At 46.7% G+C, this 15342-nt stretch overlaps 1 protein-coding gene across 3 annotated transcripts in view; it reads left to right on the plus strand.

The window, feature by feature from the left end:
- The window catches only part of LOC105484523 (major histocompatibility complex class I-related gene protein), a 32090-nt gene extending 17567 nt beyond the window's left edge, over nt 1–14523 (plus strand). For all 3 annotated transcript variants that reach the window (XM_024793675.2, XM_011746239.2, XM_024793674.2), the window contains 5 exons: nt 7568–7828; nt 8517–8792; nt 10738–11013; nt 11959–12063; nt 13613–14523. In XM_024793675.2, coding sequence (XP_024649443.1) covers nt 7714–7828; nt 8517–8792; nt 10738–11013; nt 11959–12063; nt 13613–13653 — 813 coding nt within the window. In that variant the 5' untranslated portion in view covers nt 7568–7713 and the 3' untranslated portion in view covers nt 13654–14523. The remainder of the gene's footprint in view (nt 1–7567; nt 7829–8516; nt 8793–10737; nt 11014–11958; nt 12064–13612) is intronic.
- Nucleotides 14524–15342: the final 819 nt, after the last annotated feature.

The raw sequence follows: 15342 nt of genomic DNA on the forward strand, positions 1-15342 counted from the left end.
CTTGTTCCTGTGGAGGCACCAGATGGGTAACTGGGCCCATGGCAAATGAAGAGGAGAAGGCTGTGATGTCCTGGATCAGAGCCACGCTGGGCTGAACCAGTGGTGGATGGGTGTGACTGACAGAGCGAGTCCAGCCTTTCGGGGCCTGGACTTTGAAGTCAAGGCTGGCTGGTGGAGAACAACTGTTTCAAAACCAAGAATCAGAATTAGATTGAAGTTGAAAAAAAAAAAAAAAAGGAAAGACACAGCCAGGCACTGTGCCTCATACCTGTAATCCCAGCACTTTGGGAGGTCAAGGCAGGGGGAATCATGAGGCAGGAGTTCAAGACCAGCCTGGCCAACATGGTGAAACCACATCTCTACTAAAAATACAAAAAAATTAGCTGGGTGTAGTAGCAGACACCTGTAATCCCAGCTACTTGGGAGGCTGAGGCAGAAGAATCGCTTGAACCTGGGAGGCAGAGGTTGCAGTGAGCAGAGATCATGCCACTGCACTCCAGCCCGGGTGACAGAGTGAGACTCTGTCTCAAAAAAAAAAAAAAAATATGTAAGACACAATACTTACTTGGATAGTATTTTCAACAGATCGTATTTCTCTCTATCTACCTCTTTTAACTTCAGATAATGTAAATTCTTATGAAAATTACATTTTTGTCAGAAGGCAAAGTTACATGAATTGTAAATATTATGTTTGGAGATGATGCTGGTGATACTTACCTGCAATAAATCCTGCTATTGGGCACTAATGCCCCAAGTTGTTAATACTGGAGGGTTTTTTGCTTGTTGGCATCTACCAGGAATGTAGACCCCAGAGATCATAAAAATAGAAAACCCAGATTCCAGGGGGTGTTCTACACCAACCCAGCTTAGCTCAGCAACACAGCATCTTTTTTTTCTTCCTGCTTTTTTCTCCTTTCCACATTCTCTGCCTGGAGTCTGCTCTCTGTGGGTTTTTTTTTTCCCATGAATAACTGTGGAAGTGATTCCTCCCTCTTTCTTTTCCCCTCACTCCCTCAACTCCAGCCACAAGCCTTTGTGCTGCTCCTGGAATGTGCCAGGCATGTTCTTTCCTGGGGCCTTGGCATGGCCCTTCTTGCCCAGACTGCTGTCCCCAGATACCTGCCTGTCTCCCCAACTCCTTGCAGGCACTTGCTCAGAATTCAGCTTTGTGGGAGACCTTCCTTAACAGGCCTTCCTTTTTTAAATAGTGTTGCCCATTCCTCTTTGCAGTTTTATTTTTCTCCACTGTATTTTTAAAAAATTATATATTTTATTTTGTAGTCTGTCTTCTCCCCTTCCCCCCACTAGGGTATAGACTCCATGAGGGCAGACATTTTTATCTGTTTGGTCTGGTACAAGCTTAAGGCCTAGAAGAGTGGCTGTCACAGAAAAAGCACTGGATATACAAATGAATATTAAGGAAGTGTGAGAACTAATATTCACAACTTGTTCCTCCTTTTGGGGCCTCCTCCTTTAGACAGTTGCATTCCTCCAGAGTAGCCACAAAACTTTCCAGATGTGAAAAAATAGAGCTATTTCAAAATCAATTGCAGATTTGCATATATATATATAGTATATATAGAGTACTTTTTGCAGATTCTAGATTGCAGTTCAACTCTCCATTCACCAGCCTTCCCTTGAATCAAAAATAATTTTTTTTTTGAAATGGAGAAAAAAAAAATTTGCTCTTGTTGCCCAGGCTAGAGTGCAGTGGCACGATCTCGGCTCACCGCAACCTCTGCCTCCTAGGTTCAAGCGATTCTTCTGCCTCACCTCCTGAGTAGCTGGGATTACAGGCATGTGCCACCACACCCGGCTAATTTTGTATTTTTAGTAGAGGCGGGGTTTCTGCATGTTGGTCAGGCTGGTCTTGAACTACCGACCTCAGGTGATCCGCCTGCTTCAGCCTCTGAAATTGCTGGGATTACAGTTTGAGCCACTGCGCCCAGCCAAATCAAAAATATTTTTTAGGGGCTGGGCACGGTGGCTCACGCCTGTAATCCCAGCACTTTGAGAGGCTGAGGCGGGTGGATCACGAGGTCAGGAGATCGAGACCATCCTGGTTAACATAGTGAAACCCCGTCTCTACCAAAAATATAAAAAAATTAGCCGGGTGTGGTGGCAGGTGCCTGTAGTCCCAGCTATTCGGGAAGCTGAGGCAGGAGAATGGCGTGAACCTGGGAGGCGGAAGTTGCAGTGAGCCGAGATCGCGCCACTGCACTCCAGCCTGCGCAACAGAGCGAGACTCCGTCTCAAAACAAAAACAAAAACAAAAAAAACCATATGTGTGTGTGTGTGTGTGTGTGTGTGTGTGTGTGTGTGTGTGTGTGTGTATTTTAGGCCGGGTGCAGTGGCTCACACATGTAATCCCAGCACTTTGGGAGACCAAGGCAGGTAGATCACCTGAGGTCAGGAGTTCAAGACCAGCCTGACCAACATGGCAAAGCCCCGTCTATACTAAAAAAAATACAAAAATTAACCGGGCATGATGGTGGGCACCTGTAATCCCAGCTACTTGGGAGGCTGGGGCAGGGAAAATTGCTTGAACCAGGGAGGCAGAGGTTGCAGTGAGCCGAGATCAGGCCACCGCACTCCAGCCTGGGCGACAGAGCAAGACTATGTCTCAAAAAAGATCCAGGTTAAATAGATTCATACTCATTTCAGCATATTTCATTATTCCAAACCACAGAAATAAAGTGTTTTACCAACAATTTAATTCACCAAATATTTACCAAGCTACTACCATGTGCCAAGCTCCCTGTGCTAAGCTTTGCAGGAAATACAAAGGAAAAAAGCTAAGTCCCTGTTCTTAAGTGCTTTAAGATTGAGAAGCAGATAGAAGGTAGTAAGCAGAGGGAAACAGAAGGCAGAATCTGGTAGCTATTGGTTTTACAACAGAACTCATGCTCTGATGCAATCTCTGGTTCTTGTTTGCATAAGAACCAACACTTTTATGAAGAGGCTCTCATGACCACCCCAGAGGCTTCCACTGTCTTCCCTCCCAACCCAAGCCCCTACCCACCACAGGAAGGGAAGAGGGAAGTAAAAGGTCAAAGCAATACAGAGGGACATTGGGACCTTATGCTGCCCCAGCCTGTGGGAGGCCAGCCTCCATCCCGTTCAGTATTGTAGCTAACATGCAGGATAACACCTGCAAGAGAGGAGCCCATGGGGCGGGGATACCTACTCTGAACCCTACCAAACTGCTACACCCCAGCTCCAGCAACAGGGAGAAAGAAGTGCTAACAATGATTTTACAGAACAGGTACAATCAGTTGCTGGGCATGGTGGCTCATGTCTCTAATCCCAGCACTTTGGGAGGCCACAGTGGGAGGATCACTTAAGGCCAGGAATTTAAGACCAGCCTGGGCAACATAGACCCTATCTCTATTAAAAAGAAGTGGTGACATGTGCTTGTAGTCCCAGCTACTCAGGAGGCTGAGGTGAGAGGACCACTTCAGCCCAGGAATTCAAGGCTCCAGTGAGCTGTGATCATGCCGCTGCACTCCAGCTTGGGCAACAGAACAAAACCCTGTCTCTCTCTCACACACACACACACACACACACATACGCACACACATACAATAACTAGTACAATCAGTTGCTCTGGGAGACACCTCTCAGGGCCTCCTGTTTCTCCTAGTAGGCAAGGTAAGGGTACCATGGCCTTGGGGTGGTCAATTCTAAAAGATAACCTGCACGTTATGAGTTATTTCATAAGCAGTTTTAGAGAGAAGAAAAATATAAACCAACTTGCTTGCACAGAAGCTAACCCAACTATTTAACTATTTTGTGAGCTGATTTTGTTGTTGTTGTTGTTGTCGTCTGATCTTTTTTCTTTTTTTCTTTTTTTTGAGACAGAGTCTCTCTCTGTTGCCCTGGCTGGAGTGCAGGGGCACGATCTCGGCTCACTGCAAGCTCCGTCTCCCAGGTTCACACCATTCTTCTGCCCTCAGCCTCCTGAGTAGTTGGGACTACAGACACCCGCCACAATGCCTGGCTAATTTTTTTGTATTTTTAGTAGAGACGGGGTTTCACCGTGTTAGCCAGGATGGTCTCGATCTCCTGACCTCGTGATCCGCCCGCCTCAGCCTCCCAAAATGCTGCGATTACAGGCATGAGCCACCGCGCCCGGCCTGATCTTTTTTCTTAACTATATGCTTATAAATGAGGAGGAAGGAATGAATATCATTAAGTGGTATTCACCCTTGCAAGGTTCTCTATAGTGGCAAGGGCCGTGTTAGAAGATCCGAATGTAGGGGAGGTCCTAAAGGTGATGGCAGCAGCAGGTTGAGCAATCTGGAAAGACTTTGGGGAAGTGTTGTGTAGTACAGCTGTTAGACACAGGCAAGAGAAGCCTGCGGATATGGCCCCACATTCAGAGAGCCCCACTCTGGCCCTCTACTACCTACATCCCTCCCCACAGAGCAAGGAATGCGTGAGGCTGAGGAGAGGTGGTCACCCTGTGTCTGGGCCCCTCCACTCTAGACCAGACTCCAGGCACCCAGGAACCTAGAGTTCCCCACTCAGCTAACTCAGAGCTGATGAGGTTTACACAACAAACTCTCACTTGGCCCATCCTCCTAAGGGTGGACTGGCTGCCCTTGAGGGCCCTGCTAGGCCCAAGGGGTGGCCAAGAGGTGGGAGGATCACTTAAGTCCAGGACAAGTTCAGACAAGAGGCAGTTTGTGGCCTGAGCCTGAATAAAAAAGTGGAGGTGTTTAATTGTGGGAGGCCCTTGGCAGTGCTGGAAGGAGCAAGAAACAGGAAAAAGAAGAGGTGAGTCACAGGCTGAGGGCTAGGGACTGGCGGGAGAAACCAGCTTTCTCTGTGCCGCCCCATTCAGGCCCAGAATTTCACACAGAGTGAGATTTTTTAATTTGAACTTGGCCTTCAAAGCCATACAAAGGGCAGTCTCTCAAGGTGGGGGGATAGAACATATTTCACAGTTTGTTAGATTGATTTATTCCTTTTAAATATCTGGATCTCTGGTATGTGAGCCTCCATCTGTCATCTCGACTCAGCCATGAAATTTTAGGGATGATCCTGGAAATGTTTTTGGAGATGGGTTTTGAGGACTGGGAAGGATTTAGATGGGTTAGAATAGCAGGAGATAACGGGACAAAACGCTTGGACATGGGCATCTGCAGACACCAGCAGGCAGAGTAGGGGAAGAAAGCCATTGCGGCTGCATGCCTTCTATTTGCCAGCTTTCGTGCGTGGCATAGGGTGCTTAGCTTTCTCAGCCCGGGCTCCACCTCCCAGGCACTGCCTCTCCCCAAGACGCCTGACACTGTGCTCCAGCCTTCCTAGGCCATCTGGTTCCCATGCACGCCCCGCCTTCTCGCGCCTCCTGCTTGCACATGTGGTCTCTGCCCTGCTCCCCCTGCCCTCCCTCCTGTATCCCCTCCCAGCTCCTCTGCCTAGTCACCTCCTACCTGTCCCTGAGACCTCCCTAAGACGTCACCTTCTCTGGAAGTCTCTCCTGAAGGCCCACACCAGCTTGGATCCCATACCACCACCCATAATGCTACCTTGAAACCACTTTGTCAGGCCCTAAGCTTCTTGGACAAGCTGAGAGAAGTTCGGCGTGGCAGCAGCAGAGAGGACCAAGCAGTTTTGTTTCATTTTGGTTTACTTTTAACCCTTATTACAATCCTTGTAACTAGTAAGAAGAAAAAGTGGAAAAAGAATGAGAAAATGGTTAACAGAGGTGGTTTGACATAATAGGAAAAGCACTGTGCTTAAAAAAAAAAAAAAAATTCGGCTGGCCACAGTGGTTCACGCCTGTAATCCCAGCACTTTGGGAGGCCGAGGTGGGCAGATCATGAGGTCAGGAGTTCGAGACCAGCTTGACCAACATGGTAAACCCTGTTTTTACTAAAACTACAAAAATTAGCTGGGCATGGTGGTGCATACCTGTAATCCCAGCTACTCAGTAGGCTGAGGCAGGAGAAACACTTGAACCCAGGAGGCAGAGGTTGCAGTAAGCCAAGTTCACGCCACTACACTCCAGCCTGGGTGACAGAGTGAGACTCCGTCTCAAATAAATAAATAGGCTGGGCGTGGTGGCTCACACCTGTAATCCCAGCACTTTGGGAGGCCAAGGCGGGCGGATCACGAGGTCAGGAGTTTGAGACCAGCCTGGTCAATATGGTGAAACCCCATCTTTACTTTAAAAATATACAAAAATTAGCTGGGCATGGTGGCACGTGCCTGTAGTCCCAGCTACTCAGGAGGCTGAGGCAGGAGAATCACTTGAACCTGGGAGGCGGAGGTTGTAGTGAGCCGAGATCACACCACTGCACTCCAGCCTGGGCGACAGAGTGAGATTCTGTCTCAAAAAAATAAAAAATAAATAAAAAGTAAATAAAATAAATAGGCCAGGCGTGGTGGCTCACGCTTGTAATCCCAGCACTTTGGGAGGCCAAGGTGGGTGGATCACGAGGTCAGGAGTTCAAGATCAGCCTGGCCAAGACATTGAAACCCCGTCTCTACTAAAAATACAAAAAAAATTAGCCGGGCATGGTGGCGGGCGCCTGTAATCCCAGCTACTCTGGAGGCTGGGGCAGAGAATTGCTTCAGCCCGGTAGGCAGAGGTTGCAGTGAGCTGAGATTGCGCCACTGCACTCCAGCCAGGGCGACAGAGCGAGACTCTGTCTCAAAAGCATAAATAAATTAAATTAGGTGAATAAATAAATTTCGACTGGGCGCGGTGGCTCATGCCTATTATCCCAGCACTTTGGGAGGCCGAGGTTGGCAGATGATGAGGTCAGGAGTTCGAGACCAGCCTGGCCAACATGATGAAACACCGTCTCTACTAAAACTACAAAAAATTAGCCAGGCGTGGTGGTATGTGCCCGTAATCTCAGCTACGTGGGAGGCTGAAGCAGGATAATCACTTGAACCCAGGAGGCGGAGGTTGCGGTAAACAGAGATCGTGCCATTGCACTCCAGCCTGGGCGACAGAGCAAGACTCCGTCTCAAAATAAATAAATAAATAAAAATAAAACATTCTCAGGAACCCGGAGTCCATAGGAGAGTTCTTGTTCTGAATGACCTGGTGTATGCATGCATGTGTTTGTGTGCCTGTGTGTATATGCCCACATGTGCACACACACAGGTGGAGTGGGGATCCTCATTTATTCACCAGAGGATTCTTCGGTAAAAGAAGAGGTCTGCGTTATCAGGGTTTTCAAGCCTTCAGAGTTCTCGAGGGTTCCCGCAGGGACAGCTCCCCCTGTATCCCCAGTGAGTGTTCTTCCCCCTTCCCCCTACAACCAGAGCAGCACTCTATATTTTGTCTACAAGTTGAGATTACCTATAAAATTCCATCCTGCATTTGCAAACTTGAACAAGAAAGGCTCCAAGTCACTGGGCTGGAGCTCTGTTCTTGTCCAGGCCCTGGTTCCTGGGTTCTATGGTTCTGTAAGCGAAAATGGCAGCTGGGGCCTGGAGGCCTGGGTATAGCTGAGTAGGGAGCACTCGTGTGGGGCTAAATGAATGCAGTTGAAGAATCTGGATAGTCTGGGACCCTACATGTCTTCCTTCTTTGCTTCCTTCCCAGGGACGCACTCTCTGAGATATTTTCGCCTGGGCATTTCGGATCCTGGCCATGGGGTCCCTGAATTTATTTCAGTTGGGTATGTGGACTCACAGCCTATCACCACATATGACAGTGTCACTCGGCAGAAGGAGCCGCGGGCCCCATGGATGGCAGAGAACCTTGCGCCTGATCACTGGGAGAGGTACACTCAGCTGCTGAGGGGCTGGCAGCAGACGTTCAAGGTGGAACTGAAGCGCCTGCAGAGGCACTACAATCACTCAGGTGTGCATGCGGCAGAGATGGGCGCTTCCCCCACCCCACAGAGGGCCCTGGGCTGACCTCCAACGAGCAATGCTGACTTGCACCTGCTGTGGCTTTTGGCAAAACCTGGGAAATCCGGTTGGTGGAGTTCAGAGCTTCCCATTTGCCTGTGCATCTTCTGGACTGTTCCTCTCTCCCCCAGGATCACTCTGTCATTTGTCCTACCCACTCTTCCCCATCTCTGTATTCATATCCACATCCCATTTCCACTCAGGCTTCTGATATGCATCTCCTTTCCCATTCTAAATTTGCCTATTCTGTATCTCACTTCCTGGTAGCCAGGCCTAGTGACTTGCTTATGCGTAATGACAGTAACTTTCCCAGGGGTATTTCTGGCTCCTCTATCTCTCTCCCTCCTCCACTGTACTCAGAATAGCCACAAAGCTTATCAGTCATTCCCATTACAGGATAATTCCCCAAGGTGGGAATTAGCACACTCCTTTGACAGGCAGTATATACTTCACAGATACCTGCTGTCAGGTGGGCTTCCATAAGAGGCACCTCCTGGGGACTCAGTGATGCCACAGCAGGCCTGGAGGGTGACATACTGTAGACCAGAGGATGCTTCCAGCCATGCCCCCACTCCCAGCACTTGAGAGTCCACCTCTGTCCCTGTGTGGACCCCTCTGGGCTTGCATGTGTGTTCCAGGGTCTCACACTTACCAGAGAATGATTGGCTGTGAGCTGCTGGAGGACGGAAGCACCACAGGATTTCTGCAGTATGCATATGACGGGCAGGATTTCCTGATCTTCAATAAAGACAGCCTCTCCTGGCTGGCTGTAGATAATGTGGCTCACACCGTCAAGCGGGCATGGGAGGCCAATCAGCATGAGTTGCGATATCAAAAGAATTGGCTGGAAAAAGAATGTATTGCTTGGCTAAAGAGATTCCTGGAGTATGGAAACGACACCCTACAAAGAACAGGTAAAGAGAAAGAGAAGGTCTCATTCCCACATTGCCTGAACAACTGTTTCCATACGTAACTCTTTTAATCTAGGTTATATTGACTGTATCCTGAAAGCCATCTCTTTAGTTGGCCTATTGTGATATTGGCTAGAGCCCCCATGAGAACTTTCCCTGGTTACTTTTGAGCAGCATCTTGACAAGATTTGACAGTTCCCCTTGTCTTGACAGAGTGGAGTACCTCCAAGGGCACCTTGTTTTGGGGGGGTCTATTGAGGCAAATTCTTCCGTCAGTGATAAGCTGGGAAATTCTTTAGGCGATAGAACAAGTCTTACAAACTGTTTAGTTAACAAAGGGCTCACACACCACCAGTAGGAGTAAAAATCTGGATTTACCAGGACAAACAGAGGGTCTCTGCTTTACTAAAGGATTAATGAGGTTGGGCATGGTGGCTCACGCCTGTAATCCTAGCACTTTGGGAGGCTGAGGCAGGAGGATTGCTTGAGGCCAGGAGTTTAAGACTGGCCTGGGTAACATTGTGAGACCCAATCTCTATTAGAAAAAAAAAAAAAAAAAAGCTGAGCATGGGGCACATGCCTGTAGTCCCAGATACTCGGGAGGCTGAGGTGGGAGGATCTCTTGAGCCTGGAAGGTCAAGGCTGCGGTGAGCCATGATCATGATCAGCCGAGGTCACAGAGCAAGATGCTATTTAAAAAAAAAAAAAAAAAGTACTAATGATAAGATTCCTTTCAGCAAAGAATTCCTCTTACACCTTAAAGATATGATTCAGTTGGTCAACTTTTAGTTCATTCATACAGAACTTTCCATGTATGATCTTGTTATTCAAAATTAATCATGTCTGTATGACACTCCAGGAAAGTCCTAGATAAAATGTGTGTGGGAAGAGTATGGGAAGCTCCCCTCTCCAGGCCTCTATCTACATTCAGTGTCCTAATGGATTTTCAACCTTTTGGTCAAAACACACTCCTAAAAAAACAAACAAACAAACAAAAAAAAAGCACTCCTAGAAAAGGATATTGGATTCATTTCTTACAGGCCCTGTCAAAAAGCTCAGTCCCTCCTAGTAGCATTTATTTTACTTTTAATGTTGGAAAGCCTTCTTCTGCTACCAAATATCATGCCTTGGTAAAGAGACAAGGAAAGCATTGTTGGAGTAAAGGCTCTTCTCCGTATTGGATTGGCCGATGATAAGGGAGTCAGGAGGCAAGTCAGAGATGAGCGGGAAGCAGTCCCCCCAGATAGTGTCTTTGGTCTCAGTATGGCTGCATGACCCAATTTCAGCAAGAAACATTAAGGACAGGATTCTATGGCAAATCAACAGAGTAGTCACCAGGAAGCAAGGCCACACGTGGATACTTCTTTGGTGTCACTGCTGGAGCCCTTCTATTATATCAGTTTCTTTGAAGGCACAACCATGGCACGATCTACTACCTATGTTTGTGCCTGATGGCAGTCATCAAAATGCCAGCCCAAGTACACAAGGCAATTCGGAGCCAAAACTGAGTAGGGATAGCTGTGTTATTTACGTGCACTAAACACAGAGCTGAGAAGAAGGAGTTCTAATCTCCAGTCCATTACTGACTTACTTATAGGGAACAGTCACTTACACGTTTTGTGGGTCAGTTTTCCTTGACACATAAAGGTATTTCAAAGGTTACTAGTAAACAACCCCAGCACACTTTCCAAACAGTCAAAGCTGTATGACTTTCCCCCCTTAGAGGATGGAGCATGGCCCAACTCCACATTCTTCACTACCTATCACCTTGCCATTGTGGCAGGTACACATAAATAAGTTTGTTGTTGATGAACCTGAGTTCTGGGTCATTCTTAGCTTTAGAAGTTTTCTGCAATAAAGAAAAATTAGGAAAGCCAGTTGCCAAGTTCTAATATTATACGCTTAGTACATAAGGCACTTTGATTTAACTTTAGCTTCTTTTTCCTAGAGCCCCCACTGGTCAGAGTGAATCGCAAAGAAACTTTCCCAGGGGTTACAACTCTCTTCTGCAAAGCTTATAGCTTTTACCCCCCAGAAATTTACATGACATGGATGAAAAACGGCGAAGAAATTGTCCAAGAAATGGATTATGGAGACATTCTTCCCAGTGGGGATGGAACCTATCAGACGTGGGCATCAGTTGAGCTTGATCCTAAGAGCAGCAACCTTTACTCCTGCCATGTGGAGCACTGCGGTGTCCATATGGTTCTTCAGGTCCCCCAGGGTAAGGATGGGGATCGTGGCTGTCTGGGGAGAGCCTAGAGAAAGGGGAGAGCAGGAAGCCATGCTCCCTGCCAGGGAGGGGAGGAGAGGATAGATCACTGCCTCACCCAGTGTGCCTTAGAATGGGTCTTTTAAATAAGTGGTTCTCACACTTTTTAGAACGAGGACGCCTTCACACTATTAAAAAAATTATTGAGGACCCCAAAGAACTTTTGTTGATGTGGGTTTTATAGCTATTGCTATTTACCACATTACAAATTAAAGATTTAAAAATTAAACACGAACGGGAGCAGTGGCTCACACCTGTGATCCCAGCACTATGGGAGGCTGAGGCAGGTGGATCACTTTAGGTCAGGAGTTTGAGACCAGCCTGGCCAACATGGTGAAACCCCATCTTTACTAAAAATACAAAAATTAACCAGGCATGGTGGTGCACACCTGTAATCCCAGCTACTCCGGAGGCTGAGGCAGGAGAATTGCTTGAACCTGGGAGGTGGAGATTGCAGTGAGCCGAGATCGCACCACTGTACTCCAGCCTGTGTGAAGGGAGCGAGACTCCATCTCAAAAAAAAAAAAAAAAAAAAAATCAAACACAATCCAGGCACAGTGGCTCACTCCTGGGCATGATGGCATGCACCTGTAGTCCCAGCTACTCAGGAGGCTAAGGTGGGAGGATCGCTTGAGCCCAGGAGGTCAAGGCTGCAGTGAGCTGTAATGGCACCACTGCACTTCCACCTGAACGACAGAGTGAGACCCTGTCTCAAAAAAAAAAAAAAAAATTAACACAAGAAAACACAAGCACATATTCCATTAGCAGTCAGATTGATGAGTGAGAAGCAACAGTAGGGAAAATGGTGTTGGGTTTCCTGATGATCACAGGGACAAAAGTCCCAGAAAGTTAACACAGAAGGGACTTGTGAATTTTTTCTTATTTGCTTGCTTTCAGAATCAGAAACCATCCCTCTCGTAATGAAAGCTGTCTCTGGGTCCATTATCCTTGTCATTGTGCTGGCTGGAGTTGGTGTTCTAGTCTGGAGAAGAAGGCCCCGAGGTGAGAGGCACATGGAAGGGACCCAGGGGACTGCAGACTCTCCTGCGCCTCTCCAGAGTTTTATTTTCTGCACCTGCTGCTCCATGCTCCATTCAGAAATGGCTTGGCTGTCAGGCTGGGATCACAGAAGGATCCGGGACAACCCTCCCACCACATAGGGGACACAAAGCATGGATAAAGCTTGCAGGGAGAGTGGTCTCTTTTCATAGGTGATGCCTGACATCAACAAAATAGTACAACATCTGTCCAGGGGAACTGCCCCCTAGAAGTTGGGTCAGAGAAGATATGGGGATCCTGATTTGTCTTTTTCCAAACCATCTTTTTATTATTAATTACTATTGACTTCTGAGGCAGCGCCCTTTGTTTCAAGACTTCAGTCAGTTTTCCCATTTTGACCACCATTCTTTCATCCCAAGCATATGAAAGTCCTTTTCCTTGTAAATTCATTTTTCAAAACATTAAATGTGTAAGGGTAGATACCTTCAGATAATGGGACTTAGAGTAAGGAAAAGAGGAGGAGAAGTAGGAGGTATATAGGCTCTTGATAATGTGGAATAACATAAATTCATTCAATAAGTATACATTATTGACCTACTGTGCTCCAGGCACTGTACTGGTTGCTGGGATATAACAATGAACAAGACAGACAGGATCCATGTTGTCATAGAGCTTACAACAGAGCCTGGTAAGGTTATCTCCTGCCTCTGGCTTCACTAATTGCTCAAATTGATCACAGGATAGTACTGATGAGACCATGCTTTGAACCCAAAGTGGACCAGAAGGTTGGTTTTCCTTCATAGACATAGACCTCAACTCCAATTCAGGTGATAACTGTACAAAAGCATGTTGTTAGATCAAAGTAAAACCAACCCCTTTACTAGAAACTCAGCTCAGAGGCTGGGCATGGTGACTCACAACTTGTAATCCCAGCACTTTGGGAGGCTGAGGCAGGCAGATCACTTGAGGTCAGGAGTTTGAGATCAGCCTGGCCAACATGGAGAAACCCTGCCTCTATTGAAAATATTTTTTTAAAAAAATTAGCTGGGCGTGGTGGCACATGCCTGTAATCTCAGCTACTCAGGAGGCTGAGAGAAGAATCGCTTGAACCCAGGGGGCGGAGGTTGCAGTGAACAAAGATTGCTCCATTGCACTCCAGCCTGGGCAATAAGAGCGAGACTCCGTCTCAAAAAAAAAAAAAAAAAAAAAAAGAAAAGAAAAAGAAAAGAAAATCAGCTCAGAGAGTTAGTTAATGGGTCTTTAATGTTTTCTTTATAGATGAAGTACAGCACTAATCCTCATCCAATAAATGATAGTGAAACAAACAAAATTTTTCTTACAATGACATCTCTCTCAATAATTGAGTTCCTGCTTTTTATCTTATAGAGTTTACAGATTTGAGCTAAAGTTTGTCAAGTACTAAGAGAATCTTGACAAAGCAGGCTAAAACTGTCGATGCCTGTTTCTCAGATTTTGCTGAACACTGCATACTTTATTTTTGAGCTGTGAGGAAACATTCTTGTAATCTGACTAAAAACCTCTTTCTTTTCAGAGCAAAATGGAGCCATGTACCTTCCGACACCAGATCGATGATTGCAGATCCCTCTTTTCCAGTTCTCCTTCCTGTAGGAGCCATGTTCTCCTCTGTCCCCCATAGACTCAAACGCAGTGCTTGAAGCTCCTAACTACACCCACAACATGCACGAGGGAAATGGGATTGAGCATTTATGGCAGCAACATAGGAGCCACAAAATGTTCTTTGTTCTTTGGCTCCAGAAAGACTGTCAGATTTCAGCCTCTTTTGATGGACCGTTTTTATCACAGTTGACTTTAAATACAGCTTGTCTCATGACACAACACTTCCCTACATTCCATTTGTCAATGATGATTTGCAACTAGTTGGAGATGCTCAAAGCAGGAAGGAATCTTTTCATCCAGAGCAGGAACTGTCTTCTGCAATGCCTTGGACTTGAGCCCCCAGCCTCCACTTGAACACCATATGAAGGGAACCTCAATACCTCATAAAATGGCCTTTCTCATTCATCTCCTCATGGGAACATTATTGTACAAGAGCTTTGAATATCATGGGCACCATGACTATGACCCTGCAGGTAGGACTGGATCACCCCATGAGAGTAGCCAGCAGGTTTCTACAATGGCCTGGGAATGGACTGATTATTATTATACATTTTCTGGCCTGAGAGAAAGCCAGAGTCCCCTGCTATTAACAGCAGCCCTGCCTGGGAGCTTGGAATCTTGGTAATCTGCCCGATTGGATCTATGGAGGTAGTCTCGCCCTTTTTTTCTTTTGTGGGAAATTAAGAGAAATAATTATCAGACATATCATCACCTCCAGTGGAACTACAGAGACCTGGACCCAGCTGCACTGTTTTAGTGTAAAAATAAACATTAAAAACTAAATAAACATTAAAAACAAATAACTGTGCTATTACCACAATTATGTTTTGGCTTTGAATTGTCTTTACTGAATATGGCCGGGTGCAGTGGCTCACGCCTGTAATCCCAACACTTTGAGAGGCCAAGGTGGGCAGATCACAAGGTCAGGAGATTGAGACCATCCTGGTCAACATGGTGAAACCCCGTCTCTACTAAAATACAGAAAATTAGCTGGGCATGGTGTTGTGTGCCTGTAGTCCCAGCTACTCAGGAGGCTGAGGCAGGGGAATTGCTTGAACCTGGGAGGGAGAGATTGCAGTGAGCCAAGATCGGGCCACTGCACTCCAGCCTGGCGACAGAGCAAGACTCTGTCTCAAAATAATAATAATAATAATAATAATAACAACAACAACAACAACAGTATGTTTGGTGTCAGGAGAGGCTCAATTCTCATTTCTGCCTTTCCCATGCTGACTCATGGTAGCTGGGCATGACTTGCCTTCCTGCATAGGCTTAGTCTTCATACATATGCACTGGGAATCAATAGAAGCCCATGGTGAGGATGAACATCCCCTTAGTGTTTCTTACTCTGCCCAATACCTGAGGTCTCACCTGACTCACCACCTGCCCTGCCACCTGGAGCTACTTGCCCTAGGGCTGCCAGTCACACATTCCTTGGTCTCACTTCTCTGACCCCGTTTTGACTCTGCACCTGAGCCTAATGCTTACTTCAGTGACCCCAACTTTGACAAGTGGCTTTTCTCCTGTACCTCAGGTTTGACCTCTGCTCTCCCTTGACCTTGACTGTGACATTTGACCTTTGGCTTTAATCATTACAGCCTCAGATAAAGATACCTTCAGCCCAGGCACAGTGGCTCATGCCTA

This window comes from Macaca nemestrina, chromosome 1 (genome assembly GCF_043159975.1).
Source record: "Macaca nemestrina isolate mMacNem1 chromosome 1, mMacNem.hap1, whole genome shotgun sequence".
In the NCBI taxonomy this organism is placed as follows: Eukaryota; Metazoa; Chordata; class Mammalia; order Primates; family Cercopithecidae; genus Macaca; species Macaca nemestrina.